This window comes from Emys orbicularis, chromosome 1 (genome assembly GCF_028017835.1).
Source record: "Emys orbicularis isolate rEmyOrb1 chromosome 1, rEmyOrb1.hap1, whole genome shotgun sequence".
NCBI classification, from domain to species: Eukaryota; Metazoa; Chordata; order Testudines; family Emydidae; genus Emys; species Emys orbicularis.
In genome coordinates this window covers 116,617,241-116,644,139 of record NC_088683.1, presented here as the reverse complement: position 1 = coordinate 116,644,139, position 26,899 = coordinate 116,617,241, and the positions used below count along the sequence as shown (strand labels likewise).

At 42.3% G+C, this 26,899-nt stretch overlaps 1 protein-coding gene across 1 annotated transcript in view; it reads right to left on the bottom strand.

The window, feature by feature from the left end:
- Positions 1-26,899, bottom strand: part of WNK1 (WNK lysine deficient protein kinase 1) — a 170,070-nt gene that overhangs the window by 84,833 nt on the left and 58,338 nt on the right. Inside the window, exons 3-4 of the mRNA XM_065406985.1 lie at positions 18,723-18,943; positions 16,616-16,773 (exon numbers count right to left, since the gene is read on the bottom strand). Coding sequence (XP_065263057.1) covers positions 16,616-16,773; positions 18,723-18,943 — 379 coding nt within the window. The remainder of the gene's footprint in view (positions 1-16,615; positions 16,774-18,722; positions 18,944-26,899) is intronic.

Genomic DNA, 26,899 nt, shown 5'->3' with positions numbered 1-26,899 from the left:
AATGATTACTAATACAAATACATTTCAAGTGCTGTAGAGTACAACAGATAGTTTCAGCAAGCAGAAACACATACATACCTAAAGACTAGCTTATCTCTTCCCTCAAAAAAGATGCAAGATCAACCTTCCTCCATCATCCTCCATCAGACATCACAGCATGTCTTATCATTGACTCTTCAGAAGACCTCTTCCATGCCACTGGAAAGCCCCAAACCCTCCTTCCCTATGGCAAAGGCCTCAAGAAACAACCATCTGGATGAACTTTTCTTCTCTGGAAGCTTCTACAAAGTGATATGTTAATGTACTCTTCCCCCCCCTCCTTCCTTTTCCCCCTTTTATTTGCTGGATCAACCAATAATTAACAGACAGGATCAATAGCATAGTAAGTAATAAATAGTCTCATCATAATCATCTTGTGTGATGGCTATGTACATTCATCTATAGTGATTTTCCTTTTACTAAAGTTTAAAAAATATTGTGGGAGATAAAAATCTCAATATTGATACAAAAATTGTTATTAAGGAAAGTATAATTATAATGTTGGTTATTACAAACTTGCATTTGTCTTGATTGAATTTTAAGTAATCTCTAGGATTTCAGTTTTCCATCAGCATGACAGACTTCCACGGTATCAACAATAACACATCCCCACAATCCATAAAACCTGTTTACACAGACTCTGAAATACAGTTTTTATAACTTCTATTTTGCTTTATTTTCTGTGTTATTTTATTTCATGGTATGTTTTGAGAGAAGGTTTTAATTGCAAGTTATGAATGTACTGCAAATAGCAGATCTTAAGTCCCAGGACCATTTTAGTCAGAAAGGCTAGCAGACCAAGCAAGATTGTGGGTATGTCTACACTATAATTCCCAGGTGCAGTTGCAGCTCAGACAGACATACCTGTGCTCACATGGCTAAAAACAGTGATGTAAATGTTGTAGCATGGGCTTCAGCAACCTAAGCAGGTCCCCAGGGTCCGCAGCATGCTTGCAGAACCACCACATCTGTACTGCTATTTTAGCCATACTAACACAGGTAAAGCTAGTGCAAGTATGTTTACCTAAGCTGCAATCAATCACCCCTTGAATTGCAGTATAGCTATAACCTGTCTGATCAAGGGCCAAATCCCTCTAGTACGAGATAAAACTCATCTCTATACCAGATTTGTGTCTCAAATAACATATCTTGTAGGAAAGTTTAGGGATGGATTGAGTTATCAACAGCCATAGAATCTGGCCTTTTCACACACCCTTTCCTTTTACAAAAGAATTTTAGAAGGTTTTTATCCTTGAAACTTTAAGTAAAACATTGATAGCTGGAAGTGTTTTATAGAAAACCTTTGTAACCTCTCAATTCAGGTTTCCCCTTCAAGGTGAAAACCTTGCAATTCCTTAAATACTTAGGAGGGCATGAATTTCTTTCTAGATGTGTATTTTCAAAATATGTTATTTCTAAACGCAACCATGTAATGTAACAGTTTCTGTGCAAATGGTAAGATTTTTATATACTAATATAGAATCCAGTGACCTTGCTACAATTGTTTATTAATAACAGAAGCCATTTGAGTACAGAATATTTATATTAATTGAATAAATTAGTTATTTTGCAATGCTTAAGCAACTTCCTTACCAAACTTAGAAAGACAAGAATCGCCTCTTCCAAGCCTGTGCAGAGAATGCCTACTGACGTGACTATTTAAAATTAATGATTAAACTTAATTAATTCTTAAAGAGAAAGACTATTTTGGGAGACTAAAACCTTATATAGAACATAAGTGTGTTTGGATCCATATGAAGCAGAATTTCAACTTCTGTTAAACCCTGATGGAACGCAAAGGCTCTCAAGAAAATGGATGGAATAGAAGAAAAAAGTTAAAAATAATTTTAAAGATGTTTTGAGAACTTCCTGCCACAAAGGTAAAATAACCATCAAGAAGAGCAGTTACAGCATGCGGCATATGTATTCACAGGCTGCATATTCTGAGCTAAAGATGCTGCCATGATCAACCGGCAAAGTTGTTGAGCCCAGAAGGTATGAGAGCAGCTAATTTTTTTAATCTTGTCAGAATCCAGAACAGGGGTTTTCCTCCTTCAGTGAAACATGAAAAGAATACAAAATATCTCTGAATTGACCAACCAGCAGCATAGTCTGCTCCCATCCCTCAACTATACAGTTCTCCTCACAGCTAATTTTATTTATCTCTGCAGTTAGTTGCTTGCTTGCAACCAGAACAAAAAGGAGTACAGGACAGCATCAAGAAGCAGCAACCTTCCAGTTCAGAATGGTTTCTTCAGCATCATGGGGAAGACGAAATTTGTAAAAGCATTGCCAAGGGATTAAAATTTTTGTAATGATTTTAATGGGATGTTGAAATGCTATTGTAATATAAGATAATAACAGTTTCTCCTGCTAATCACCAGATGGTTTATGTATCCCTGTTTAGGGGACAAACTGGCCTTAGTAAATAGAGAAAAGTAGTGGGATTTAATTTAGATAAGTTTCTTAATATTCATTTGTTTCCCTGTTTCAAGGCATCTCCCCAAATAGCTTCTTTCATGTAACCGAATTTAAATAATTTCTTTAGTTTCATAGGACCTAATTAAGACTACTTACCATTGCCTATTTATAAAATGGTTTAGTCTATCCACGCTATACCAAACAGGATTTACCAACCCTCCTTCGCCCATCTATACATGGTTTTAGTTATCTATGATACACTGAGGCCATGTCTACACTATGGGGACCAAAGCAGCATACCTACAGCACCACAGCTATGCTCAAATAACTCGTAGCGTAGACACAGGCTACAGTGACGGAAGGGATTTCTCACATCGTTCTAGGGACACCACCTCCCTGAGTAACGGGGGCTAGGTCAACAAGCATTCTTCCATTGACCTAGCTGCAGCTACACTAGGGGTTAGGTCACTATAGCTACAGAATTCAGGGGTGTAGGTTTTTCACATCCCTGAGCAGCACAGCTATCTCAGCCTAAATTTTAAGTGTAGAGCACTTAATCCTTAAAACAGGATTAACTACCAATTTGGGGAAAAATATACTTTGGTCTTAACTAACCAAAAGAAGACTGAGCCAACTAGAAATGGGCCCACTTTCAAAGGTATAATCTCTATTAAGAGCTCACCAGACACCCCGCAGGGACTGCAACTGAAGTACGGTAATTATTATTGCTTGTCTGTTTTGTTTTTCTCTCTTTTCCTTTATTGAAACAGTCAGATTATCGTAATTGTTTTGCTTGTTTTTAAACTGTACGGTCTCCTAAAGAATGGCAAACAGTGGGAAACACTTCCCTGAATTGGTATTAAGAGAGGCAACTATTAACATCTGGCCTACCATTTCCTGTTTCTCTCAACTATAAATTTTACTAATTTGGGGGATAAGGTTACTTGGTGCTCAAAAACCTGAAAATACCCATTCTACCCCACAATATGAACAATCTCTTAAAAACTGAATGGTCTATACTTGATGTTTACTTACAGTAAAGCCATAGAAGAGATATGAAACCAAAAGACTGGCAACATCAGATTTTTCAAGTCCAAGGATATCACTCTTAGGATAAAACAGACATTTGCTGTGTGAATTATACGGTCTGGTTTGATCTCAACTGCTTTAAGGAGTTCATTTAGAAAAATATTAATCTAATCTGGAAGTTATTGGAGATATGATTTTGCAGCGCTCATCAATAAAGGCTGTTACCAAGATTTATGAGAACCACATTCATTATTTGTATTGGCATTAGGACATTATGTAAATTACAAATTGAAGTTATGCCTTGAAACTTCCATATGGCTGAATATTTAGCATTATGAATTAATCAGAAAACTGTGTGGCTTGGTGGGAGTAATTAATTATGTTACAGAAGCACAACAAGAACTTACAGGAGGAGCTGTTCAGGGCTTTTTTGTATTTTAAAGTTTTGCTTTAAAATGCACAAATTCTTTATAATTCAAACTTATTTGGTGAAGTAATCAGGAGCTGGATTCCCTAAACCTAACCAAAGAGGCATTTCAGCTAAATGGAAACAGACCAATCTCAGCATCTCCTCTAACTACGGCCTACAAGACAGCACAGTCGTTGACTAGTGTATAATGCGATGAAAACCAGTCCCAAAATAGGGCATTGCAACATCAACATTAAAGACTAGAGGCAGGAAACAGCACACAATGCCTCACTACCTAGCTCTCAAATACATACTCCACTGTGAGGTTCAATACCAAAATACTTCTAAACAAGGCCCTTCAGGGTAACAGGGTACTAAGGGACAAGTTCTTTCACTGCAACAGAAATGACTAGAGTTTGGAGAGCTGGACTAGTGTTTGACTTTCCAGTGTTCAGTCTTACAGGGATACCAAAGATAAAATGGACCAGTTTAACAATCTGTTGCGTTTTCAGCTTTTAACCTTCCATATGGCACCAAAAAAAGGAATAAATGCCTCTGCTTTTGGATTTGGGACACATGATTGTGCAGACCCTGGGCTGATCACAAGTGACCCAGTCGTAGGGATTCCAATAAGTTATAAAACTTTTCCAAAGGAAAAGAAAGTACACACACTAGTTTCAGTACCATACATTTAGAGTCACTGCATTAAGACACTTTTAGAAGCAAGCCTTCCTGGATTCTTTTCAGTCAGTATAGCATTCCTATACATTCTGGAAACTGAGTTATCTGGTTACATACTCTGCTCTGCTACAACCATGACAGAAAAAGCATATTCTAGAACTAGTTTTAAAAGTGAAGTTATAGAGTATAATTTATTGAAAACAGGGTCTTCAGTAAAGCCACAGGAATGGATGAGGTGGATTTACAGCTGAATGAAATCAGCCCAGTCTAACAGCCATTTAAAGTTTCTAGCAAAGATAGTCTCCTAGAAAATCCATTACATTAGTAATATTCTTGGCAGCTTTTAGTAGGTATATTCTATTTTCAGATCTTTTTAAGATAAGATCCTACAGGATTCCTATGCTGCATTGTAAACATCACTCAAAGTGATTCACCCATTTCCTTATGGGATTGAGGAACATCTGATATCACTATTGGTCCTCACTTTCAGGAATATGCTCAAAAAACAGCTGAAGAGGAATTTCCTTCTTATTAAAAGCCACAAATTAACACTGCCTTTGTTAGAGAACCTCTGGAAGCTACCAGCAGAGGTAAAAGCAAAAACAGTAATTGTATGATTTTGCTGAGGACAGAAAGGGTTAAGCTTAGATAGTTGAATCCTGTAGTGATTTCATGCAAGACCAGAGTTGCAATCTACAAGAGAGGAAAACTACCTACCCAGATTAAAACGTCCTTTTAAGGCACTCATTTGGAAAATCCCCTACTAAAGCAGGCATTTCAATAACTTTTACAATTTGGATTCTGGACACAGAAAAAAGGCCAAATATAATTTTCAAAGATACAGACTTGTCCACATAAAGTTGCCATTTTTAATTTCGAGAGATAATTCTCTAAATAAACAGAGGGAAATATGATGAAAAGGTTGCCTGAGTATTCTGGCGAATTTTATTATGTACCTTGTTTCAGGGCCTCCAAAGATTTGAGGTGTGGGTGTTTATTGAAAGCTATTCTCGTACATGTAATTGTATTCGTGGAATGAGGCAGGAACAACTACTACTTCTGAGGGAATTCTGCACTAAAAATTAAAAATTCTGCAAACAATATTTGAAAATTCTGCAAAATTCTGCAAATTCTTTCAAAATTTTGTCAAAACAACACAATATAATCATGCCAATTACAATTATTTTGGTAATTTATTTCAAAATATCTGTCAGTAAGTATGTCTGTACAGACCAAAAAAAAATTCTGGTAATTTTTTTTGACAAATAGATTCCTTACAAGGCATATTAATACAGAACTTTGTGTAATTCATTTAAATTACAATACAGAACTGTTTCCTGCACCTGTCAGAAGCAGTGCAAAGGCTTGGGGGAGTCAGGGGTAACAGAAGAGCTGAGGGAGAGGGAAGGAGCCTAGGAGTGAACCAGGATGGTGTGGGTGGGAGGTCTTTCTTGGGGGGTGGGGGTATTATTAGGGTGTTGGGAAGCCTCCCCCATGCAGAACCTGACTGACCCCAAGCCTCTCTCATTCAGTCAGGCACATCTGCCCCTGTCCCTGCACCCCTCATCCCCATGGGTCTCTGCCACCCCCACACTCCCCAGGCTCAATGCTGTTCCCTCACTGAGCCCATACTCCAGTCTGGGTCCCCCCCCACTAGCCATTCTGAACCCCAGTCTGTGACCCCCGCAGCAGCCCTGTGTGCCCCACGCTGTCCTAACCTGGCTCTGCAGGCAGGATGCTGTGATGAACTCTACTCCTAGGGGAATTCTGCAGCATTGGGCATAGAATTTTGTATTTTCCTGAATAAAATATATTTTGCCTAAGAGGTGCTGCAGTTCCACCTTTTGCCCACCAGAGGCCGCTGTGGCGCGAGAACATCCAACTTCATTCATGCCTGCTGTTCTGGAGCCACAGCAGCCTCTGGTGGGCAAAAGGCTGAACTGCAGCACTTAGGCAAAATGTATTTTATGCTGGAAAATACAAAGTAGTGCAAGACAGATTAATTCCTCACATCTGCAGATGTGCACAATTCCCCCAGGAGTAAACTACATTAAGTCTGTGGCCCAACTTCAGCATTTTAGGATTATGGTACTAAACTGAGAAGTGACTTTTTTAACAAAGCACTTCAAGCAGCCAATCTGCTCTTTTTGACTACTCAGTCTGGTGATTTCAATAACAATTTCATTACTTATTTCTATTAGCATTGCAAAGCCAGCAGCTATGCAAGAGCCAAGCTGCCTTTTCTTCTGGCTCACACCACTGGAAGTGTTATCTTCCAACTGCAGGGCCAAATACTGTCCTCACTTACATCTGTGCAGCCACAGTGAAGACAACAGAACTGCACAGGTGTGAGCAGGATATGAAGACAGCAGGGCTGCACAGCTTATGACCAAAATTTTCTGAACATGGGTGCCTAAAAGTAGCCTTCTACCTCAAAGCGGCCAGATTTTCAAAGGTGTTGGACACCTGCAACCCCCATTAAGTGCAAAGAAACCTGGATTACTCAGCACTCTGAAAATCAGGCCACTTCTTTAAAGTTCCTTTAATATAGGTTTAGGAATCTTGCTTTAGGCACTTGTATTAGTAAGTTTTAGCCCAAGTTTTTAATAATTCAATAGTCTCCATAGGACTATGTAGCACAATACAAAGCCCCTTCTTGTTTTGCTTTCCCTCATGTAGGTCATATCCAATCTCCAAATTTATGCTCTTTTGTACAGGGAAGCACTTTATCTGGTATATGAGGTTTTTAGCACAACTTTGGCTGCTGTAAAGTAATTTTTGGTAGTACTGCACAGGTGTAATTTAGGGCAAAATTGGTCCACACAATCTAGTAGTTGTGGTACGTGAGCCAGAAAGAGCTCAAGTTGAATCTTTGACATCTGGCTGACTTTACAGGCCGGGCACTAAGACAAGACATTTTGACTTGTAACCTGGACACACTTGATTGGAGTCATTAACACAGATCTTTATAAGACTGCTTTTAGAGTTGCTTTTCAGAAAAGAATCAACTTAAAGAAGTAGCTGGTGGGCCCTTTTCCTCCCATCACATCTTCAGGGAGTAGCTTTCCCTCTGTTGTGTGAATGACACAGGGCTTTCTCACTTCTCCCACTATACATAGATTCTCCCCCATTTACCCATTCAATTAAATATGGATAGTGGTACCAATAGCAGATTTTTGAGGGGGAAGGGAGTTAGCTACAGGCCATCCTACTTGTTTTGAATAGTCCCAGGAATGCTGAATCCTGCTCCCTTCTCCCCACCTCAGCCACTTCACTGATGGGAAGCTCGCTGGGCAACAGAACATGTCTATTTGAGCATTTGTAAAGGCACAGATCTTGATTGGGCCATGGGGCACCATCACAACAAAAAAAATGAAGGGGTCTAGTAACAATAAAACAGAAAGAGGAAGGCAATGTAACCATGAACAGCCTATCTGCTTTACCAAGTACCTTATAATTTAATGGTAGGCCTAGGAAGTCAATTTTACTCTCCACTCACAGAGCTACTCAAAATCACCACCACTCAGGACTGGATTTGAAAACCCTCAACAGTCAACAGAATCTGTCAAGTTAAATAGCCTTAAAAACTGCTTAAACCATTTGTTTGCCTGGCCACTTACACCATCCACAGCTATTTTTAAGAAGCGTTTTACAACCAGGCTTAACACTTTGGACTGTCTAAAGTTAACGCTGCCAAACCTTGTTAGTCAAACTCATTTTAAACATGATTCACACTATCCATTTCACTACTAAGGTGTAGCACAGGGACAAGTCTTCATTTTCACTACCCAGAATTTACTTCACTAGTATGAGCCATATTTAGGGAATGCTTTTCTATCCAGAGAAAAATGGGCCAGTGTTAGAGGAACTAGGACATTAAGTTGGAACTGACAATACCAAACACAAAGCCAAGGAGCTATGCTGCTCCCCACCAGCCAGGGAAATGGCCCACTTTTCACTGCTGTCCCTCATTTCATGGTCCTTCTCCACCCAGTTATAGCACCAAGGACCTATGACTCTACAAAAGAACAAAGCCCCTGATCTTCTATGCATACAGTACTCTTTCATTAGTGGATCCTAGAGCATGAACTCTCATGTCTGTAAACCAGATTTTATTTTATTTCAAGTTGGTGATGAACATTTCAACAGGCTGTCTATAAAATGTAATGAAGTCTTACACAATCAGCCCTTGGTCTCCCACATGGAATACTGAAGCCTTCCAAACTCTTAAGGCCACTTTAGAGATGAAAAACACTGCCTAACTTAATGAAACCTGGAGTACACAAAATGGACATGTGATGACAAATACCTAACACACTTAGCTGATGGCATATGAATTTTCAAGGTGAACAATACAATGCAGGAAGCTCAAGGACAGAGTGTCCTTTTACAAGTAACTGAATCCTCTAAGCAGCTGCAAGTTCTCTTTCACAAACACGAAGAATCTGCTACCACTCTCTCAGTAATACTTGAAGTCTTTGCAAAAATCTGAACTCCAACAGAAGATATAGAAAGCTGGCATGCCTGCAATTCTAGCTAAAGGAGTCCTGTTCCCTTCTGAAGTAGTATGTGGGTTACTCTACTTGTTGCACTGAACCAAGTTGCACAAATTAAAATGTATTGGGAGGTGAGTGAGAGCAAAGTCCATTTTTACTTACAAGTTATTTTTCCTGATCTTTCTACCTTTGTAAGGTTACTCCAGCTTCTGTACAGCTCTCATGTTTGTATTTGAAGGAAAAATCAATGCACACGTCTTAAAAGGTGGCTAATTTTCCTATAATTTCTGTGCAACAGGATCACAAATTAGTGTCTGAGGTAGTTCTGCTCCTGCTTCTTCCACCCTTACTGCCTATATAGCAAAATGCAACAACAGAAGTTAATTTCATCCAAGTCTCTTTCCATCTCTTATTTAAAGATATTAACTGAATTTTAGTTTGCATTAAGCTGACTTCCCTGACAATTTCTTGGGAAAGTACAAAAGCGCCAAGTGCCATCCAAGTTGCTTCACTCATCTCTCTCTACACCAAAGAATCTCAGTAATGACACACAGCATTCCTATTCCAGTTCCAGACCTTCCCAGACAGAAACTGAGAATGGTGTCAACTGTACAGAATTGTGTGAAAGTTGTAGGTCATGGAGGAGTGTCCACTAAAGACCAGGTTGGGACCAAACTAATTTCACTTTTCAAAAAGTGCCCAAATGTAATGCATGCTAACACTGTTTTCTCCACCTCTCAACCAACCTCGCCCCAGAGGGCATTCCCCCACAACATTGCAAAAAACTGAACCTAGGTCTTCACAGCAACAGCAGCTGGTGCACAGACCATGCCTTAGTGGGAACAGAATAATTCCTAGAGTTTCTTCAGAAGGATATACATGCACTTACCTAGATCTTGGAGGATAGCTCGTCTTCCTCGATTATTCAGCACTATTACCTATAGCACAATCTACTTTAAAGGAACTGTGACACTGCATCCCATATTCTTTACAGTGATAGTGATATAATAATGACATAACGTATTTTATGCAAGACGAGTCAGGTGAGAGGTCATTGGAAAGATTACGATTTACTGAATAAGATTATCCTGTTTGTATGCAAGTATCATTTTTGTATCTGACGTTATGAATATTGACTATGTATCTGTATTTCAAAATGTAGTTACAATGGGGTAACGCCCACTAGACAAGATGTTTTCAGTCTAGATAGTGGGTGGGGAAGGGTCTATTCAGGGCAATGAGCCATTAGGAAAAACAACTGGCCTTAGGAGAAGCTTATCTCCCACCTGGGGAGCCTTCCTGAGAAGGCTCCAGACAGCCTCCAAGTAATAGCTACTATGACTCTACAAAGACATGTGATGTGACCGCATGTCTCTAGACTCCATCTTGGGATGTCAGTGTTTTTCCACAGACTGGTCTGGGAACCAAGCTTTGAAACAAAGGGTTCCCACCATATGTAAAAGCTATATAAGGCGGGGAGTGACATCATCTGGTGTTCTTCACTCCCCACACAAGAGGGCTCCTGGAAATACTTGAGGAAAAAAGACTGAACTGGGGGGAGTTTTAGCCTGTGAATGAAACACCTGCAGATTCCAAGCTGTAAAGTAAGTGCAGCTTGCCCCAAAAGAATCTGCAGCCTGCTTGTATCATCTCTTAGGGAGAGAATCTGCTATTCACACTCAATCTATTTAGTATATTAAGTTTAGTTTGCGATTTTTGTTTGTTTGCTAGGTAATCTGCTTTGATCTGTTTATCATCACTTATAATCACTTAAAATCTATGTTTTGTAGTTAATAAACTTATTTTTGCTAAACCAGTGGTTCTCAAACTTTTGTACTGGTGACCCCTTTCAAATAGCAAGCCTCTGAGTGCCACCCCCCTTATAAATTAAAAACACTTTTTTATATATTTAATACCATTATAAATGCTGGATGCAAAGCGGGGTTTGGGGTGGAGGCTGACAGCTCGCGACCCCCCATGTAATAACCCCCAGTTTGAGAACCCCTGATCTAAACTAGTGTGGGAATCATAACTCAGGGGCAAAAAGCTGTGGATATTCCTCTCCACATTGAGGGAGGGGGTAAATTTTATGAGCTTATGCTGAACAGTCCCCTGTGCAGCGCAAGACAGTATAATTTTGGGTTTATACTCCAGAGGGAGGGTTTGCCAGAGGAGCTGGGTGTAGCTTTCCCATGCAGGGGCTGGTCAGAAAGCCTGCTTGTAACTGCAGCTGGGTGTCCCCCTACCTGTATGTGTGCTGGTGAAAGTGCAGGCTGGAGGGCTCTGTAGCTTGTCACAGCAGTACAGTGTGAGTGGGAGCCCAGGCTGGTGAGGCAGGAGCTCAGTGGTACCCCAGTTCCAGGTGGCACCTCGGGGGAGAACCAGTCATAGGAACTTCTAAAAATTCCTGGCTGAGAACATACAGGGCTTGGAAGAATAGTTTTGAGGGTGAAATGAATGTCACATTAGCAACTAGCTTTAGGCCCACAAGAGGCAGACATGTGTCCAGTTTGTTTTCCTCAAATACTATATGAAAAAACTGAAGAAAAAAGAGCAAATAAGGTTAGTAGTAGTTCAGTGATATTCTGGCATGACATCTTGACTATCAGAAACTTCCACAGAGACCATCCCTGTCAGAAACTGGGTTCAGTTAAATCAATTTTGCATATAGCATAGGGGATAAATGAGTGGCAAGCAGAGGCCCAGAATAGCGATTGAGAGCAGACATGGAGATTTAGCTCCAGGGATGCCACATCTGGGAGGCAAAAAAACCCTAAACAAAACAGGAGAACCACATTGCTGAAATAAGTTCTTGTTTAAAGGTCATAAAGGGCCTAACCAGGTCTGAGACATTTCAACATGTGAAACACTTTCATTACCTGACAACTGGGGGTCTGGAAAACCAGGAGATCTTTAAAAATTAAAAGTAGCCAATAGTTCAGGAGTCTGGCATAGAAGAACTACTGATAGGGCTGCCACACAAGCAGAGCATTTGTTTTCTTCTTCGCATTCTAAGATACTCCTTTAGGAATGAGATCTAACTAAACCAAGAGGAAGCAAAGCCAGAAAGAAATGCTGGAAGAGCAAATTAAGCATGCCTGCTGTCCACTCAGTAGCACACAGTAACTGAGAAACTAACAGTAGCCTGGATACAACTTGAGAGTATTCAATGAAAACTTGAACACCAACCCACTTGTCCAAGCAGGTTACAGATAAAACCCCATCTGAAGTGATCTTGTCCACTGGGTCAGAGGTATATTCTCACTAACCAGCTAATTTGCTTTCTGTGCTTGGTTTGGCTCCTCCTCCTCCTCACTTGCTTTGACATGTTGAGCAATCAAGGATTTGCCTGCCTTGAGGGCTCCCCTCCTCCACTTTTCCAGAGTGATTCTTGCAAATTGCCCACTCTACCTCCCTAACAATGCTTGAACTTGGAAAGCCTGGTAGGGTTAGAGTTCATGGCCCTGTCTCAACTGGACCACAGAAAGCAAGTTACCCAGCAAATGAGAACATGCCTTGCTGTAGATCAGTCTGACAGCACACACATACTAGATTCTGGAAAGCACTAACTGAAAACCCACAGTAGGGAAGGAGAACAAGAGAGTCCAGGCTCAACTTTAAGAGGGAGCTTGAGAGCAAAGAAGCAGGGGAAGAAGGAATAGAAACCTCCAAATCCTTCATCTGCTCCCCATGAAGAAAGCTTCTTGTGGAAGCCCTGCTCTAAATACCCTGCAACCAAGGGCTGGGTCCACAACTACCTGCATAATTTGTGCATGGTGAGAGTGAGAGCACAGGGAACACCAGGTTACAGCTCTACAAAGCTTGTCTATTGACATCTCCCCTCTCCAGCCCAGATGATGGCCATGGCTCTGGCAGACGGAGCTTTAATTTATACTGGCCAGTGAAATTCTGAGGGTTTGTAGGCCTTCTAGAGTCTGCACCTGATTAAATTATCCATGATTAAGGCTGAATTTGTCATGGACGTCACAGAAGTCACACAATCAGTGACTTCCAGAAACCTCTGTGACATTTTCTGCTTCAGCCCCTGGGGCTGCAGGACTGGAGCTGGCAGCCAGCAGGGCCCTGGCAGGGTTCCTGTGACAAGCAACAGCCTCCTCAGGGCCCCCCTGAAGATTTCCAGTGACAGGCAACAGCCTCTTCAGGTGGCCCCCCTCAGGGTTCCAGCGACAGGCGACAGCCTTGTGGGGAGAGCGGGGAGAGAACTCTGCAGCTCCCAGCTACCATGGTGGCAAGGGAAACCATGGAGCCCCAGCAACAAAATTCACAGACAGATCACAGCTTCCGTGAATTTTTGTTTATTGCCCGTGACCTGTCCGTGACTTTTACTAAAAATAACCATGACAAAATCTTAGCCTTATCCATGATGAATCTGGCTGCCTGAGGTTTTTCTTTGAATCCTAAAAAAAAAAAAAAAAAAAAAAAAAAAAAGAATGAAAAAGATTGTCCATTCCCCTGAATATTTCAGATTTAAGTACAGAGGAGGGCTGCTCTTGAAGTCCAATGGGTAGCAGCAGGCTTTTCCCTTCCTGTTCTAGATTGGGACCAAAACTCCAAAGGAGATATCATGGTTAGCTGAAATGGGGACAGGTTTTCCTGTAAAAGCTAGGACAGATGCACAGAGCCACCTTGTCATTACAGAAGATTAAAGATGGAGAGCTCTCCCATGCTCCTGGTTGAGTTGATTGCTATCCAAAAACTACCTTGTGGATGAAAGAACCACAAATCTCAGATGAGGTTCAAAGGGAGGTTCATAAAACATGAGGAAAACCTCTTCCAACTAATGAAGGCAATGTAGAGCTAGCTAGAGGACAAAGTTATGCCACTCAAAGTATAACTAGAATAAGAGGTCCCATACTGATAAGACCGTAGAAAGAGTTTAGCACAAAGACTTAAATCCTAAAAGAGCTAAGAGCTGGCTATTGACCGAAGATTTCTGTTGGATACTCAAGATGGGCCAGAATCCCAACTTACGCAGGAAATCCTTTGCCTTGTTTCACACAAGTTTAAAACCCTCTAATATAAAACAGAAGCCTTTTTCACAGGTACCGCATGGTTTGGGCCACCCAAATACAAATCCCAAACTCCTGCAGCAGTGTTCTGTTATGAACCAGGTAGAGACCTAGGGCACCTGATTTTGCTATAGAAAAATCTTGATGTTGGGGGCGGGGGGAGAACGACGACACGACTCTTAGGTATTGGGTGAGCATTAGCAGGTCTGCCGACCAACTCCACCTTCACCAGGTAATTAGATTTAAAGAAATCCCACGTCAAGCAGTTTTCTTAGGGTATGTCTACACTGGAGCTGGGGATATAATTTCCATCTTAGGTAGACATACCCATGCTAGCTCGATCGCAGCTAGCAAAAATAGAAGCCTCAAACTCCAGTGTAGATATACCCTTAGACCATTAATACAAGTGACAGAGGAGGAATGTGAAGCCCAATGGAAATTCCAAGAATAGTAAATTCATCCCAGGTCAGTGCTGCAGTGTCTAGGACTGCAGGGTTTGGGTATCCACTGATAAGAGTACTTGGTGGTTCGGTCTACAAGAGGAATTCCCCATTTTGGGGGATGTGCTGCAGTACTTGCTTTGGTAACCACTCTTGGAAAGGTCTTAGATGAACATAAGCAGTCTGCTGCACACAGTGTCAAAAAACATGTAGGGCCTTACTGACTATTGCCTTCACCCAAGAGAACAAAAAGGTCAGGACTCCCTTAGCAAGACAGTAGGTTCATAACTACAGTGTTACATGCTACAATGTTGCATTTAACACATACGTTCCCTATATTAGCCAGTACACTTTGAGGGTGTTTATGTGCAGCCATCTCCCTTAGGAAGCAGGTCATCCTGCATTGAGCAGGTCATCCAGGAGATCTTCTCACCCACAGGCTCACATCCAAGGCAATGTGTATTCTGGCTGAGACTAAGGGAATGCAATAAAGGTACTTTTCCCCCTCCCCAATTTGCTACAAGACCAAGTAAATCAAACAACTCCAGTATCTCCTGCATTGCTAGATTGGCACAATTTTGTGAGAGTGTCCAAATAAATCAATCCTTCAAGTAAGGACACAAAACCCTCTTGGGGGGTAGGGGTGGGGGGGTTACTGCTACATGACATTAATTAACACTTGCAAGCCAGATGACAGGCCAAATGGAAAAAAAGACAAATTGGAAGCGACCTCATAAATCTTAGGTACTTCAGGTGGGAAGGAGCAACTGGGATATCTAATCAAAAAGATTCTGCACATTATTTCTTCAGCGTTTCCTAGTCAATTTTGTCTTCTCACTATCCGCCCATTAGATTGTGAGGCATTCGGAGCATGGACTGTATTGGTGTTTCATCCAAAGCTAAGCACTTCATTCACAAATCCTCACCCCATCTCTAAAGCCATACCACAAGATTAACAAGAAAACACATGGAAACTCGTCGGGTTCCCACCAGCAGATGAAGGAAATCATCGGTTGGCAAACCAACCAACAAGGTTCTCTACTTCCAATTGGAAGTTCTTTTTTCAAACTCAAAAAATTTTCTTGTCTGATTTTCAAAAATCCGTCAAGACAGACCAGTTATAGATGCCAGAAATTCCAATTCTGAGGATTACTATCACCCCCTCATTCTTATTTTTCTGAATATTTAGCTCTGAAGACTGATTACTTATCCAGCATGCTGCAAGACAGCAGTGTTATCCTCATTAGGAGACCTTCAACTATTTCAAGTTATACTTAAAAAAAGCCACCACTGAAACACAAATTGAATTGGAGGTCCTATCATTCCCAACTTCTCAAACTTACACTCTTGATTTGGCGCCACGGCTGGTGGCTTAAACTATTCAAATATCACCATCTGAATGTGGCAAACAAAAACCTCCCTAGTTTGGTCCAGTGACACGTTTACAAGCACTCCATTTGGCACCTTTGTTTCACTTCATTCTGTGAGCTTCTTACCTGCTGATAATGTAAAATATTTCCAGTGGTCAACTATGGAAAGTGGCCCAACAGCAAAGTAGCCAAAGGCAATTTAGGATGCAGTAAAGTATTAACTTACAATGACTCAAAAATAAACATATGAGGATCTGCATTGGCAGTCAGTTAATCCAGAGTTCCCTAGATTTGTGACCCAAGTTTGTTTATTCCAGAGACTAAAGTTTCAAATTACCCTTCCAAGGCAAAAGCACAAAATTGTAATGGGTCAGAAAATATCCTGATATTGGAGTGAGTTTTACTTTGATATAGTACCTTGTTATGTAGTTTTACCTGAAAGTAGGATATCAACAGACTCTGTGTATTAAAGATCTGATTTCTAATAGCATATTAAGTCCTGTAAGTGATTTTCCTTTGATCACTGTTCACACACTTCTAGCATTTCCGTAGGTTGGGCTAAGCAAAGTAACTTCTACATTTTCACCTAAAGATGTGTCAGCTTGCCTTTTTTACTTCTTGCACTGTATGAAGCTATCCAGCTTCCTTTGTTAGCGGTAGCACCAGCTCTCGAATCAGCAGAGAGGTATGGGAGACTTACGCTGGTCACTCGACGGTAGATCTGCGCAGCATTTTGGCACTCAGAATAAGGATATTCAGACGTGGCCATCTCAAGCATACACATCCCAAAAGCATATACATCAACGGATTCATCGTATTTCTCCTCATACATCTCGGGTGCCATGAACTCTGGGGTACCTTAAATTAAAAGAACGATTCAGACTCTAAATGTCTCAAAGCGAGCAGAGGCTGCTGGCGTTACTCACCGCAGAAGGAAGCGGACGGGCAGACCTGTGAGAGAAGAGAAAGTGGAGGCAAAAAGAAGAGGGAGGAAACCCTTAGTCATTCTGTTGCATCAATGTACCCCACGGGTGTCCCACTGCAAGGCCTTTGTAAGAAATTAGATGAGAGGGTCCATATTTTGACTGCTTTCCACATGTTACTCAACATAAGGGCAGAAATGGGAAACTTTGGCTACAATAAAAATTGGATCAGGGGATGAAGATCAAATTGAAGACAAATGGAGAAAAAAGTAAAAGACTAGCAAGACTGCAAACCAAATACTAGGGAGAGTTAGACACACTTACCTTTCCTCCCTGTAAGAAAGGAGGCAATGAGGCTTGTTGCAACATACCCATCTGCCCTCTGCTGCAAAAAAGTAGTACTGGTAAGAGCCCACAGCTAGTCTCTGACCTGTAACACTCCATTTACTTTTTGAAGTGGAACTGTTCAGAAAAAGGCCTTGCAATGAAAAACCCAGTCACTACAGATAAAGCTTCATAAGGAATGAATAAAAGTAATTTTCTGCAAAGGCCACTCACCAGAGCCCTTTTCTTCACATACTTACCTTCTCACCTGCAGTATATTTTATAGGCCTACTGCAGATACAGGCAATAGTGAGGAACATCCTACAGGCAAAAAATACTTAGAAATACAGAGAGATTGAGTTACAGGCACAGAGCGTGAGATTCAACAAGTCCCAATGTAAAGAGTTTGCAGAAGATGCACTGCCCCAATCACAGCACACTCTCCACAAGTGAAGAGATCGCACTGTATGATCAGGGCTCCTCCAAGCCAGAGATGAAAGACTTTAAGCAGTGAATTATTTCCTGCAAGCTAACCAGATTTAAGACTGTTTGAAGATCAGTTAACCTAGCTTCCCTAATCCTTCCCCACAACCCATAATCCAGAAGTCAATTATATCCAATTAACCATAGGCTAACAATTATTAGCAAGAACACAGTGATATGATTGAAGCTCTAAGCAGAAAATTAACACATGCTGAGGATGTGTTTTGTAAGGAAATTTTATATATTGCCATTATATATTTTTCCACTTCTGTCAATATTTAAACACTACCCTGGTCAGGAAGCAGGAAACATTTTAATAATGATAGCGTGCAAAACATCTGCAAACTTATATCAACAGTGTATTCAGGAGAACAGGTAAAGGACCATTCAGCAATATAAGTTTGCTGTATTTTAATAAACTATATTGACACTAAATCAGTGTTAGCAGCACATTAAAAAGGACCACCTTGCTCCCTTGTTAGTCTGAATATAATGCAGACTATCAGAACAAAAGTTGATAAAACCAGTTTTCTAGGATAATCCAATGGTGTCAGTTTCAAACTAGCTCAAACTAAAATAGGGTACTCTACAATGTTAGATTGACAACCTAGCAGATTTGGGTATGTAGCTAGATGCTAAGCTAGGTATCAAGATATATTATTGATAGAAAGGGAGAGGTATGTCACCAAAACCACTTTGTGTGCACTCAAACAAATTGGCAATAAATACAATTTCAGATTTAAATCTGTTTAATATCCCATAATCCAGCTACAATGGTTTTATCAACTGTGTTCAACTAAGCCATGGGGGGCAACATCATAAGCCTATATTCCCAAAATGCTTCCACAGATTGTATCCAAATACTAGGAGCACAGATACCAAAACCCTGCAACAAAAGATATTTAATCAGTACAGCAGAACGAGCCCCACAATTCAGAAGCAAAACCAGTATCACTTTTCTGAGCTCAGATCAGGTATTTTAAGAAGGGTATACTTGAGTGAAATTTCTGCTGGGAGGGTCAAATTTCCAAGTAAGTGGACTGGGTCTACCAGCCTCCAAAAACAATATAGGCTTACCTATCACACTCTTGGCAAAGGAGGCTCGTTTCAGAGTTGCCAGACCCAGGTCTCCTATCTTGACTGATCCAGTGGGGCCAGTGATGAAAATGTTGTCGCATTTCAAGTCCCGGTGGATAATGGGAGGAGTGCGCGTGTGCAGAAACTGCAAGCCCTTCAATATCTGACGGCACCAACTTCGTAGTACTTTGATTTTCATCACTTTAAACCTTTTCAAATACCTGAGAAAAAGAACAGAGTAAAAGGGAATACATATTTCAGGTTCATTCGTTAGGTTTTCACCATTAATTCTGTTAATGTATAAAAACAACTAATGTATACTACTGAATCTAGTGAGTATACTACAGTTTACATGTGGCCTATTTATTACATTTAATGGACCGATTTCAGTGCACTGGATGCTCTGGAACAGTACTGTTCCACGACAGAGTGTCAGCACTCCCTATTGGCTGCAGAGCTGTAAGCTATGGAAGCAGCGAGCAGGTTTTTGGAGATAGGCAGGACAGGAATAGTGAATCTGGCTCTGCAGATCCACTGATCATTCCTCTCCTTGGCATTCCTCTCCACAGCAACAGCTGTGACTCAAATATATTTCATGCTGTCTTTTAGACAGCTGCATTAGTCTGGCCCTGCTGACAGAAAGACTGCAGTTCTTTAAAACTTTAAGAGGAAAGACTAGTTAGAGTTCAAGAATTCGTAAATAGCTAGTTCTGTCCACTACCAAACCTCAGCTTTGCCTTCTACTTTAAGTCTGCCTACACGGCCCCAGTGTGGCCAGAACCTTTAAGCAAGTTACCAAATTGACCTCCATATACGTATTTTTAGTGAGCCTGAGGGCTGGCTTGGCCTATCTAGTTACTTCAGCATTTTGCTGTTTAATTTTGTTTACTACCCAGGAGGTGACTGCTGATGGTTCTGATGGATAAAATGGAACTCTAATTCTATAGTTGTAACGAATCACTGATTTGACACAATATGACTTCAAATGCAGATAGCTGAAGGTTTCGTTTATTTTTTTAATCCTGGTTCTAAAACCCTTATCTCCAATTAAAATTTGACATCTTCCATGCTGCACCACCTGCTCAGCAAAGCTATTCTCTCCCCCCCCCCCCATTCATTTTTCCTCTAATATAGTGCTTACGTAGCTAGGTCTGACCATTATCTTATATAAATATGCCTTTTCCTGGACACAGCAGAGGAAAACAACACTGGAGAATGTCAAATTCTGAATGAATAGAAGTTTTGTTGGGCAGTGAGTGACAGCTATGAAGTCACCACAGCAACCACTCAGCTACTGAAATATTAATCCAAGCAACTCAGCCAGGGACCTAGGGTACAGTTCAAACTTGCCTCAACTTGACTAATCAAGTTAGCTGTTCTCAAAGGTCTCAAGAGATGTAGGACAGGATTTAATCACTTAAAACCCAACTGAAAACACCATCTGGACTCATTACAGAACTCTGTGAAGATGGAGGAACCTTCTAGCCCAAAGGATGCACTCTACTGAATGGACAATACAGATTCAACAAATCCAAACCACCTTTCAGAGAAGACATGGCACAATCTCAAGTTTCTTGACACACTATTGCTTGGGTTTCGAAAAAGTCTAAATACAAGAGTCAGGCCAGAGATGGAACTTTTGTTTCCAGGCTTGTTAACAGGCTTCATCTGGGTCCACTTCTATATAGGTTTTTATACCAACCCCATCACCATAGTCTCTGAACACCAACCAGTAGTGCATTAAGCAATATGACTAACATCTTTCATGTATGGGTTGGTGTTCTGATCTTCTCCCTAGGAGGAGAATTGTGTGTGCAGTGTAGGGTTTTCTTTGTTTTTAAAAACGTACATGTGGCTGTGTGTTTATATTAGAGAAAGAAAGGTTGAAGAAATGTGCTTTGCACATGCAGAGGAAGGTGGTGACGTTTGTGATGGTTCCCAGTTTATTCCACAGTCTTGGACCAATCCTTGAGAAGGCTGTCTCCTGCACCACTCCAAGACAGTTGTCCTAATTCCTGTGACCAGCACCGAGGTCAGTACTATGTGATGCTATAAGACTGGGATTATCATGTTTACCCCAGAGCACTGCCAATGTGAGTTCTGGTTTCTGTGTATCCACTTCATTAGAAGAGCTGGTCTTGATGAAATCATTTGGATCATTGCCCGCATAAGCTCACACACATTAATTCCCATTACTACAATTTCTCTGGTTCAAAGAAAGCCCTTGAAATCAAGCTCCTAGTGATAATCCTGCTGTAAAACAGCTCTGTAAAAGCAATCAGGAGCCAAATCCAGAGGGAAATCAGAGCACAATTTAAGGAGAGAACAAGGGCAGAAAAAAGCAAGTCCAGGAAGAGAGAGCGAATGAAAGAGGCTCTGGTTCATATCAGCTACCACTCATGATTTTGGCTCAAATACTTTTTGCTACTGACAGTCATTCATCTCTTTAATGCCTGTTCCAAGGGTCACATGCTAGTGGCACTCTAGTTCAGCTTTTGGTATCTCCAATTACATTCTGGATTCTCAAATATGCTGGTCTACTGCCAGTTACTCACTCCTAAAGGAACTAGGCTCATACCATCATCCTGCATCCCTGAAGGATTGTTGTAATTTTCCAAAAACACTGTCATAAGCTACCAATCACGTCGCTTTTAAAGCTCACACAGACATTTTAAAAGGAAAACGAAAACTTTACTCCAGTCCATTTCCAATGAAGACAATACATCTTAAAACACAGATTAGTTACCAGGCAGACAGCTACTATCCTGACAGTAGTTGCATTGTTTTGGAGGTCAGCAGCAAATCAGAACAAATGGAAAGTCAGATTTGCAAACTGTGCATTGTTAAGTATTTATTTAAAAGACTACCTGCAATGGGGGGGGGGGATGGTCTTAATCCCTTTATGGTGTATAAAGAAGAACCTGAAACGGTTATTTTCCCCTTGCTGCTTTATTTTTATACTAGAAATTCAGATAGTCTAGCCTGGAAAAATGATGACTGTAGAAACTAGAGAAGTAACATCACAAGAGATGAATGGAAGCTGAACAACTGAAAGGAGAAGGGATTTTAGTCAGACTGTTTAGAACTTGGTTTGTTTTTGTTGGCACTATCATTCCTGGAAAAAGGTCATATTTGTGAAAAATTGGGCATCCTCTCCTTCAACTAAAGTGTGGGTCTATGCTACACTGAGATTCCCTCAACAAGGCCAAAATGGATATTCCCAATATTTTGAAGGTAAAACCACAGCAGAAAAAGCCACACAACTGCATCAGACCTTTCCACAGCATAAAGCGAAAGAAAAGAACATCAGGTCATTGTGACACTGCACCCCATATTCTTCACAGTGATATTATAATACAATTATGACAATCATAATGTATTTTATGCAAGATAAATCATGTGAGGTATCATTGAAAAGGTTATGATTTACTGAATATGATTATCCTATTTGTATACATGTATCTTTTTGAATCTGAAGTTAGGAGTATTAGGCGTATTTTGTTTATTTGCTAGGTAATCGCCTTTGATCTGTTTGCTATCCCTTATAATCACTTAAAATCTATTTTTTGTAGTTAATAAACTTGTTTTTGCTTTGTCTAAAACCAGTGTGTGGGAGTCATAACTCGGGCAGAAAGTTGTTGTGTATTCCTTTCCACACTGAGGGAGGGGGCAAATTTCATGAGCTTATGCTGTATAGTTCCCTGTGCAGCACAAGACTATAATTTTGGGTTTAGACTCCAGAGAGGGTGCCTGCCTGAGTAGCTGGGAAGTTCCCTAGCTGGAGCCTTCCCATGCGGTGCCTGTCACAGCATCTGCATGTAACTGCAGCTGGGTGTGTCCCTACTTGTATGTGGTCTGGGCAGATTGTCACAGTACAGTGTAAAGGGAGCCCAGGCTGGTGGGTTGAGGGGGCTCAGTGACACCCCAGTTCCAGGTGGCACCCTGGGGGGAACCCACCACAGTCATTTTTTTTTTCTTTTAACAGTTACATTTTGTTTAAAAAGAGAACCAGCAGGAAGTCTAGTCTGTTGACATAAAAGTGCAATCCTTCCTCTGAGTTACATGAGCCCCATTCAATTAACAGAAAAAGAAAACAGTTTCTAAACATGGTTTTGAAAACTGAGCATCTTTGTCTTATAAATGGCTCAGTCAACTAATCACTGCAGCTCTCTTTTAAAAAAGAGCAATGAACATTTCAATGGCTTTAAGAAGCAGTTCTTAGATGAATATTAGTTTTTTAAAAGCCACATTAAGTAGCCTGACCTATTAGGGAATTTAAATTAAACCTAAAATAGTTTAAAATCTGAATTATATTTATGCTCTTTACACTTCTCTAATCTTTCACAATGAAAATAGACCAGTTAATTTCACTTTGTTCTCATGCATTAACATGGGCTGCAAACACTGCAGGTCTTGTTTGATAAACTACTTATTTAGAATTTATTTAGTAAAACTATTTATTTAGAATTTCATAGGCTTGCTTTACAAATCAAAACAAACAGACAAATTTGACTGTCCCTTTCAAATTCTGCCAAAGATATGGAAACATGTTTTATTTTAGTTACAGACAACCCTAATGTTCATTAGGACTTGGACAGGCAGATTCCTTAGCAGGATTAGGGCCTAAGAGAAGTAACATGAAATTAAAGCCATATGATTCTACAAATACAGTTACTCTCTTGCTGTATTAGTAACTTTAAAAAAACAAAAATCAAAATAGGTTGTGATGACCACTTCCCGACCTCTCTCGCTCTTAAAAAAAAAAAAAAGCAGAGTACAGCCCTACAATAAAGCAGATTTTCCCACATTCAAATAAAGGAAACGAGCGGACGGCTATGAAGTTCACTAGACAACTTGCTATAGCCAGGGCCGCCCAACGGGGAGGGGGGGCAAGTGGGGCAATTTGCCCCAGGCCCCACAGGGGCCCCCCCATGAGAATATAGTATTCTATAGTATTGCAACTTTTTTATGGAAGGGGCCCCCAAAATTGCTTTGCCCAAGGCCCCCTGAATCCTCTGGGCGGCCCTGGCTATAGCAACTGAATGTGGAAGACACTCAGACACTACAATCATGGGTGGCAGCATAAAGCTGTGAGACTGGTAAATCTCCCTCATGGCTAGGGCCCTACCAATTTCACGGCCGTGAAAAACATGTCACGGACTGTGAAAGAAGCCCTTCCCGTCAAATCTGATCCCCCCCCCCACACACACACACACACAGCTCCTGCCCGGGCTCGGGATGCCCGAACTCCGGGGTTGCTGCTGCCGCTCCCCCTTGCAGCTCCTGCCCAGGCTCAGGGCACTCAAGATCCGGGGCTTCCGCTCCCTCTCCCCATGGCTCCTGCCTAGACTCTGGGTGCCCGAGCTCGGGGCTGCTGCCCCACCCCAGCAACTCCTGCCGGGACTGGGGGAACCCAGGCTCCAGCCGGGACTCGGGGCTTCCACACCCTGCAGCTCCTGCCCAAGCTCAGGGACCTGGGCTGGGGTCCGCCACTCCCCACAGCTCCAGCCCTCATCCCCCACCCCGTGGTTCCTGCCCGGGTTTGGGGTTGCTGCCACCCCCCACGGCACCAGCTGGGACTTGGGGTGCCCGGGCTGAGGGCTGCTGCCCCTGCCACGGTTCCTGCACAGGCTCCAGGTTTCTGCCCCTCCTGCTGGCTCCTGCCTGAGCTTGGGGCTTCAGCCCCTGTGGCTCCTCTTGGGGCTCAGGGCACCTGAGCTCGGGGCTTCAGCCCCCGCAGCTCCTGCTGGGGCTCAGGGCACCTGAGCTCGGGGCTCCTGCCAGGGCTGGGGCACCCATTTTTCAAATTGTCCGGGGCCCCTGGGCACAGGCCCCATGGGCCCGTGCATTAATCCACCACTGGCTCTGACTAGCAACTAGGAGCCCCTGGTTGGGGCTGCTCCCAGCAACACTGGTGAGATCAGGCCTACCTCCACCTCCGGGAGCCTCCTCCAGCTGCAGGAAACTCTGCAGCTGCTGCCTTCACAACTGGGCTCTGAAAGCAGCACAGAAGTAAGTATGGAAATTTTGCAACCCCCTTACAATGGCTTTGGGGCTCCCGCATAATCCCCTTTGGATCAGGACCCCCATGGTTAAAACACTGAAATTTCAGATGTAAACATTCAAAAAACATGAAATTGACCAATTTTAAGACCCTGTGGCCGTGAAATTGACCAAAGTGAACCATGAATTTGGTAGGGCCCTACTCATGGAGTTTAGCTTAATGACAGTCCAAACCAAAGGGTAATCAGGACTAGAAGAGGGGTTGTAGCTGGGGCAAGTAAGTGACTGTGTAAATAAGTTCCTTAAACAGAAGCTACATCTTTGAGAAGCTACCAATTTGCAGCAATGTTCTGCATTACTTTGGTGTTGGTTAGTTTTCATTTAATTCTGGTGGAGGGATAGCTCAGTGGTTTGAGCATTCGCCTGCTAAACCCAGGGTTGTGAGTTCAATCCTCGAGGGGGCCACTTAGGGATCTGGGGCAAAATCAGTACTTGGTCCTGCTAGTGAAGGCAGGGGGCTGGACTCAATGACCTTTCAGGGTCCCTTCCAGCTCTATGAGATAGGATCTGAGTCTTTCTAGTGCCGCAGGTAAGGTCTTAATATGCCATAAACCTGTACTTGAGGTATGGACAGCGGGTGGAGCCCCCCTCTGCGAAGGCTAGCCCCCAGCTCTGCCCCTTCTGCCCTCGCCATGGCCGGAGCCCCGAGACCCTCCTGTGGCCAGAGCCGCAAGACACACACCCCTCCCCAGACACAGGAGCCCCGAGCCTCCCTCCCCGGCCCAGAGGAGCTCCAGGCTGGCTGAATCCCCGGGCCCGGACAAGCCCCAGGCCAGCCACAGCCTGGTGCCCCCTCAGCAGAGGAGCCCCAGCTATGCTGGCTGAAGCCCCAAGCGGACGAGCCAAGTCTTCTCTGCCCGAAGCCCCGAGCCGAGTATTCCCTGCCCAGAGGAGCCCTGGCCAAGCTGGCCAAAGCCCCGAGTCAAGCCTCCCCCTGCCAGGAGCCTGGGGCTGGCTGCAGCCATCCCTCCCCACCCCAGACCTAACCTACCCACCACCCAGGGGAAAAAGCATCTGTAGAAGACGCTTTTAATATGCCCCATGCAGGTTCTGGGGCTGCTGAGGAGGCGGTATGTGCCTCCTCAGCCATCCCGAAACCTGCATAGGACATAATAAAGCAAAAACTTCACCGCCAAACCCTGCAACCGGGGGTCCGGTGGCCACAGCAGCACCTCTCCTGGCCTATTATACTCACCACCCACCACCACTCTGGTTGAGGTAAACCAGAACTGAGTTATCTTCCCATTAGGCAATGTGGAAGCTCCATCCATTTAAGTTTTCAAATCTGATCCAGTGAGACGATGATTAAGATGTTTCATCAAAGTTTTCTGTCTTTCTATCCAGCGTCAACTATGTGAGTGAACTGTCAGAGGAAAGCAGTTACACAGCCTGGGGGACAGGGTGTGGTGGCAGATAGGGTCCCACTTCAGGCACAGGTATACTTGTCCTGTTGTACTGTCCTGGGCTCAGACTCATCTGATCCACAGTGGGAACAGAAGATTAATGGGAAGACACTCATGGCCTGGAGAGATTCTGAGACAGAAAGAACTGTTGTCAAACCCCGTATAGTAAAACCCCATCAAATGATGAAAGAAAAGCCTGGAAGATACAAAAGAGAGAGGCAGAAATATTGGCATCACTAGCAATCAGCACGGCCTACCAACTTGGATGTGTGTAACCTGGAACAAGACAAACAAGAACTATTCAGACTTAGTGTAAAAAAAATGTGGTGACATTTTCTTGAGTCTGCAGATTGGAAAGATGCTAACTGACCCATTCAGCATAATAAATTATGTCTGCAACCTAAATTATCTTTACGTGTCACTGTTAACTATTTACTGGTTTTAGTATAAACATCCAACTAATATTTTTCCTCACAGTCCTTTCCTGCCTCCCACAATTCCTCAAGTGCCAAACCCCTTCCGTCCATGTGTCAAAACCTCCAATTTAACAACTCAACTTAGCACTAGAACTTTATTCTCAAATCCCAATACCAAAAACAAGGAGAATACACCAAATTCTCTCCTAACACACTTGAAACATGGGTGCATATCCAGAGCTTTATGTAGACTTCAGCTGCATTTCTCACAAGAAAGGCTCTGCAGAGCCATTCA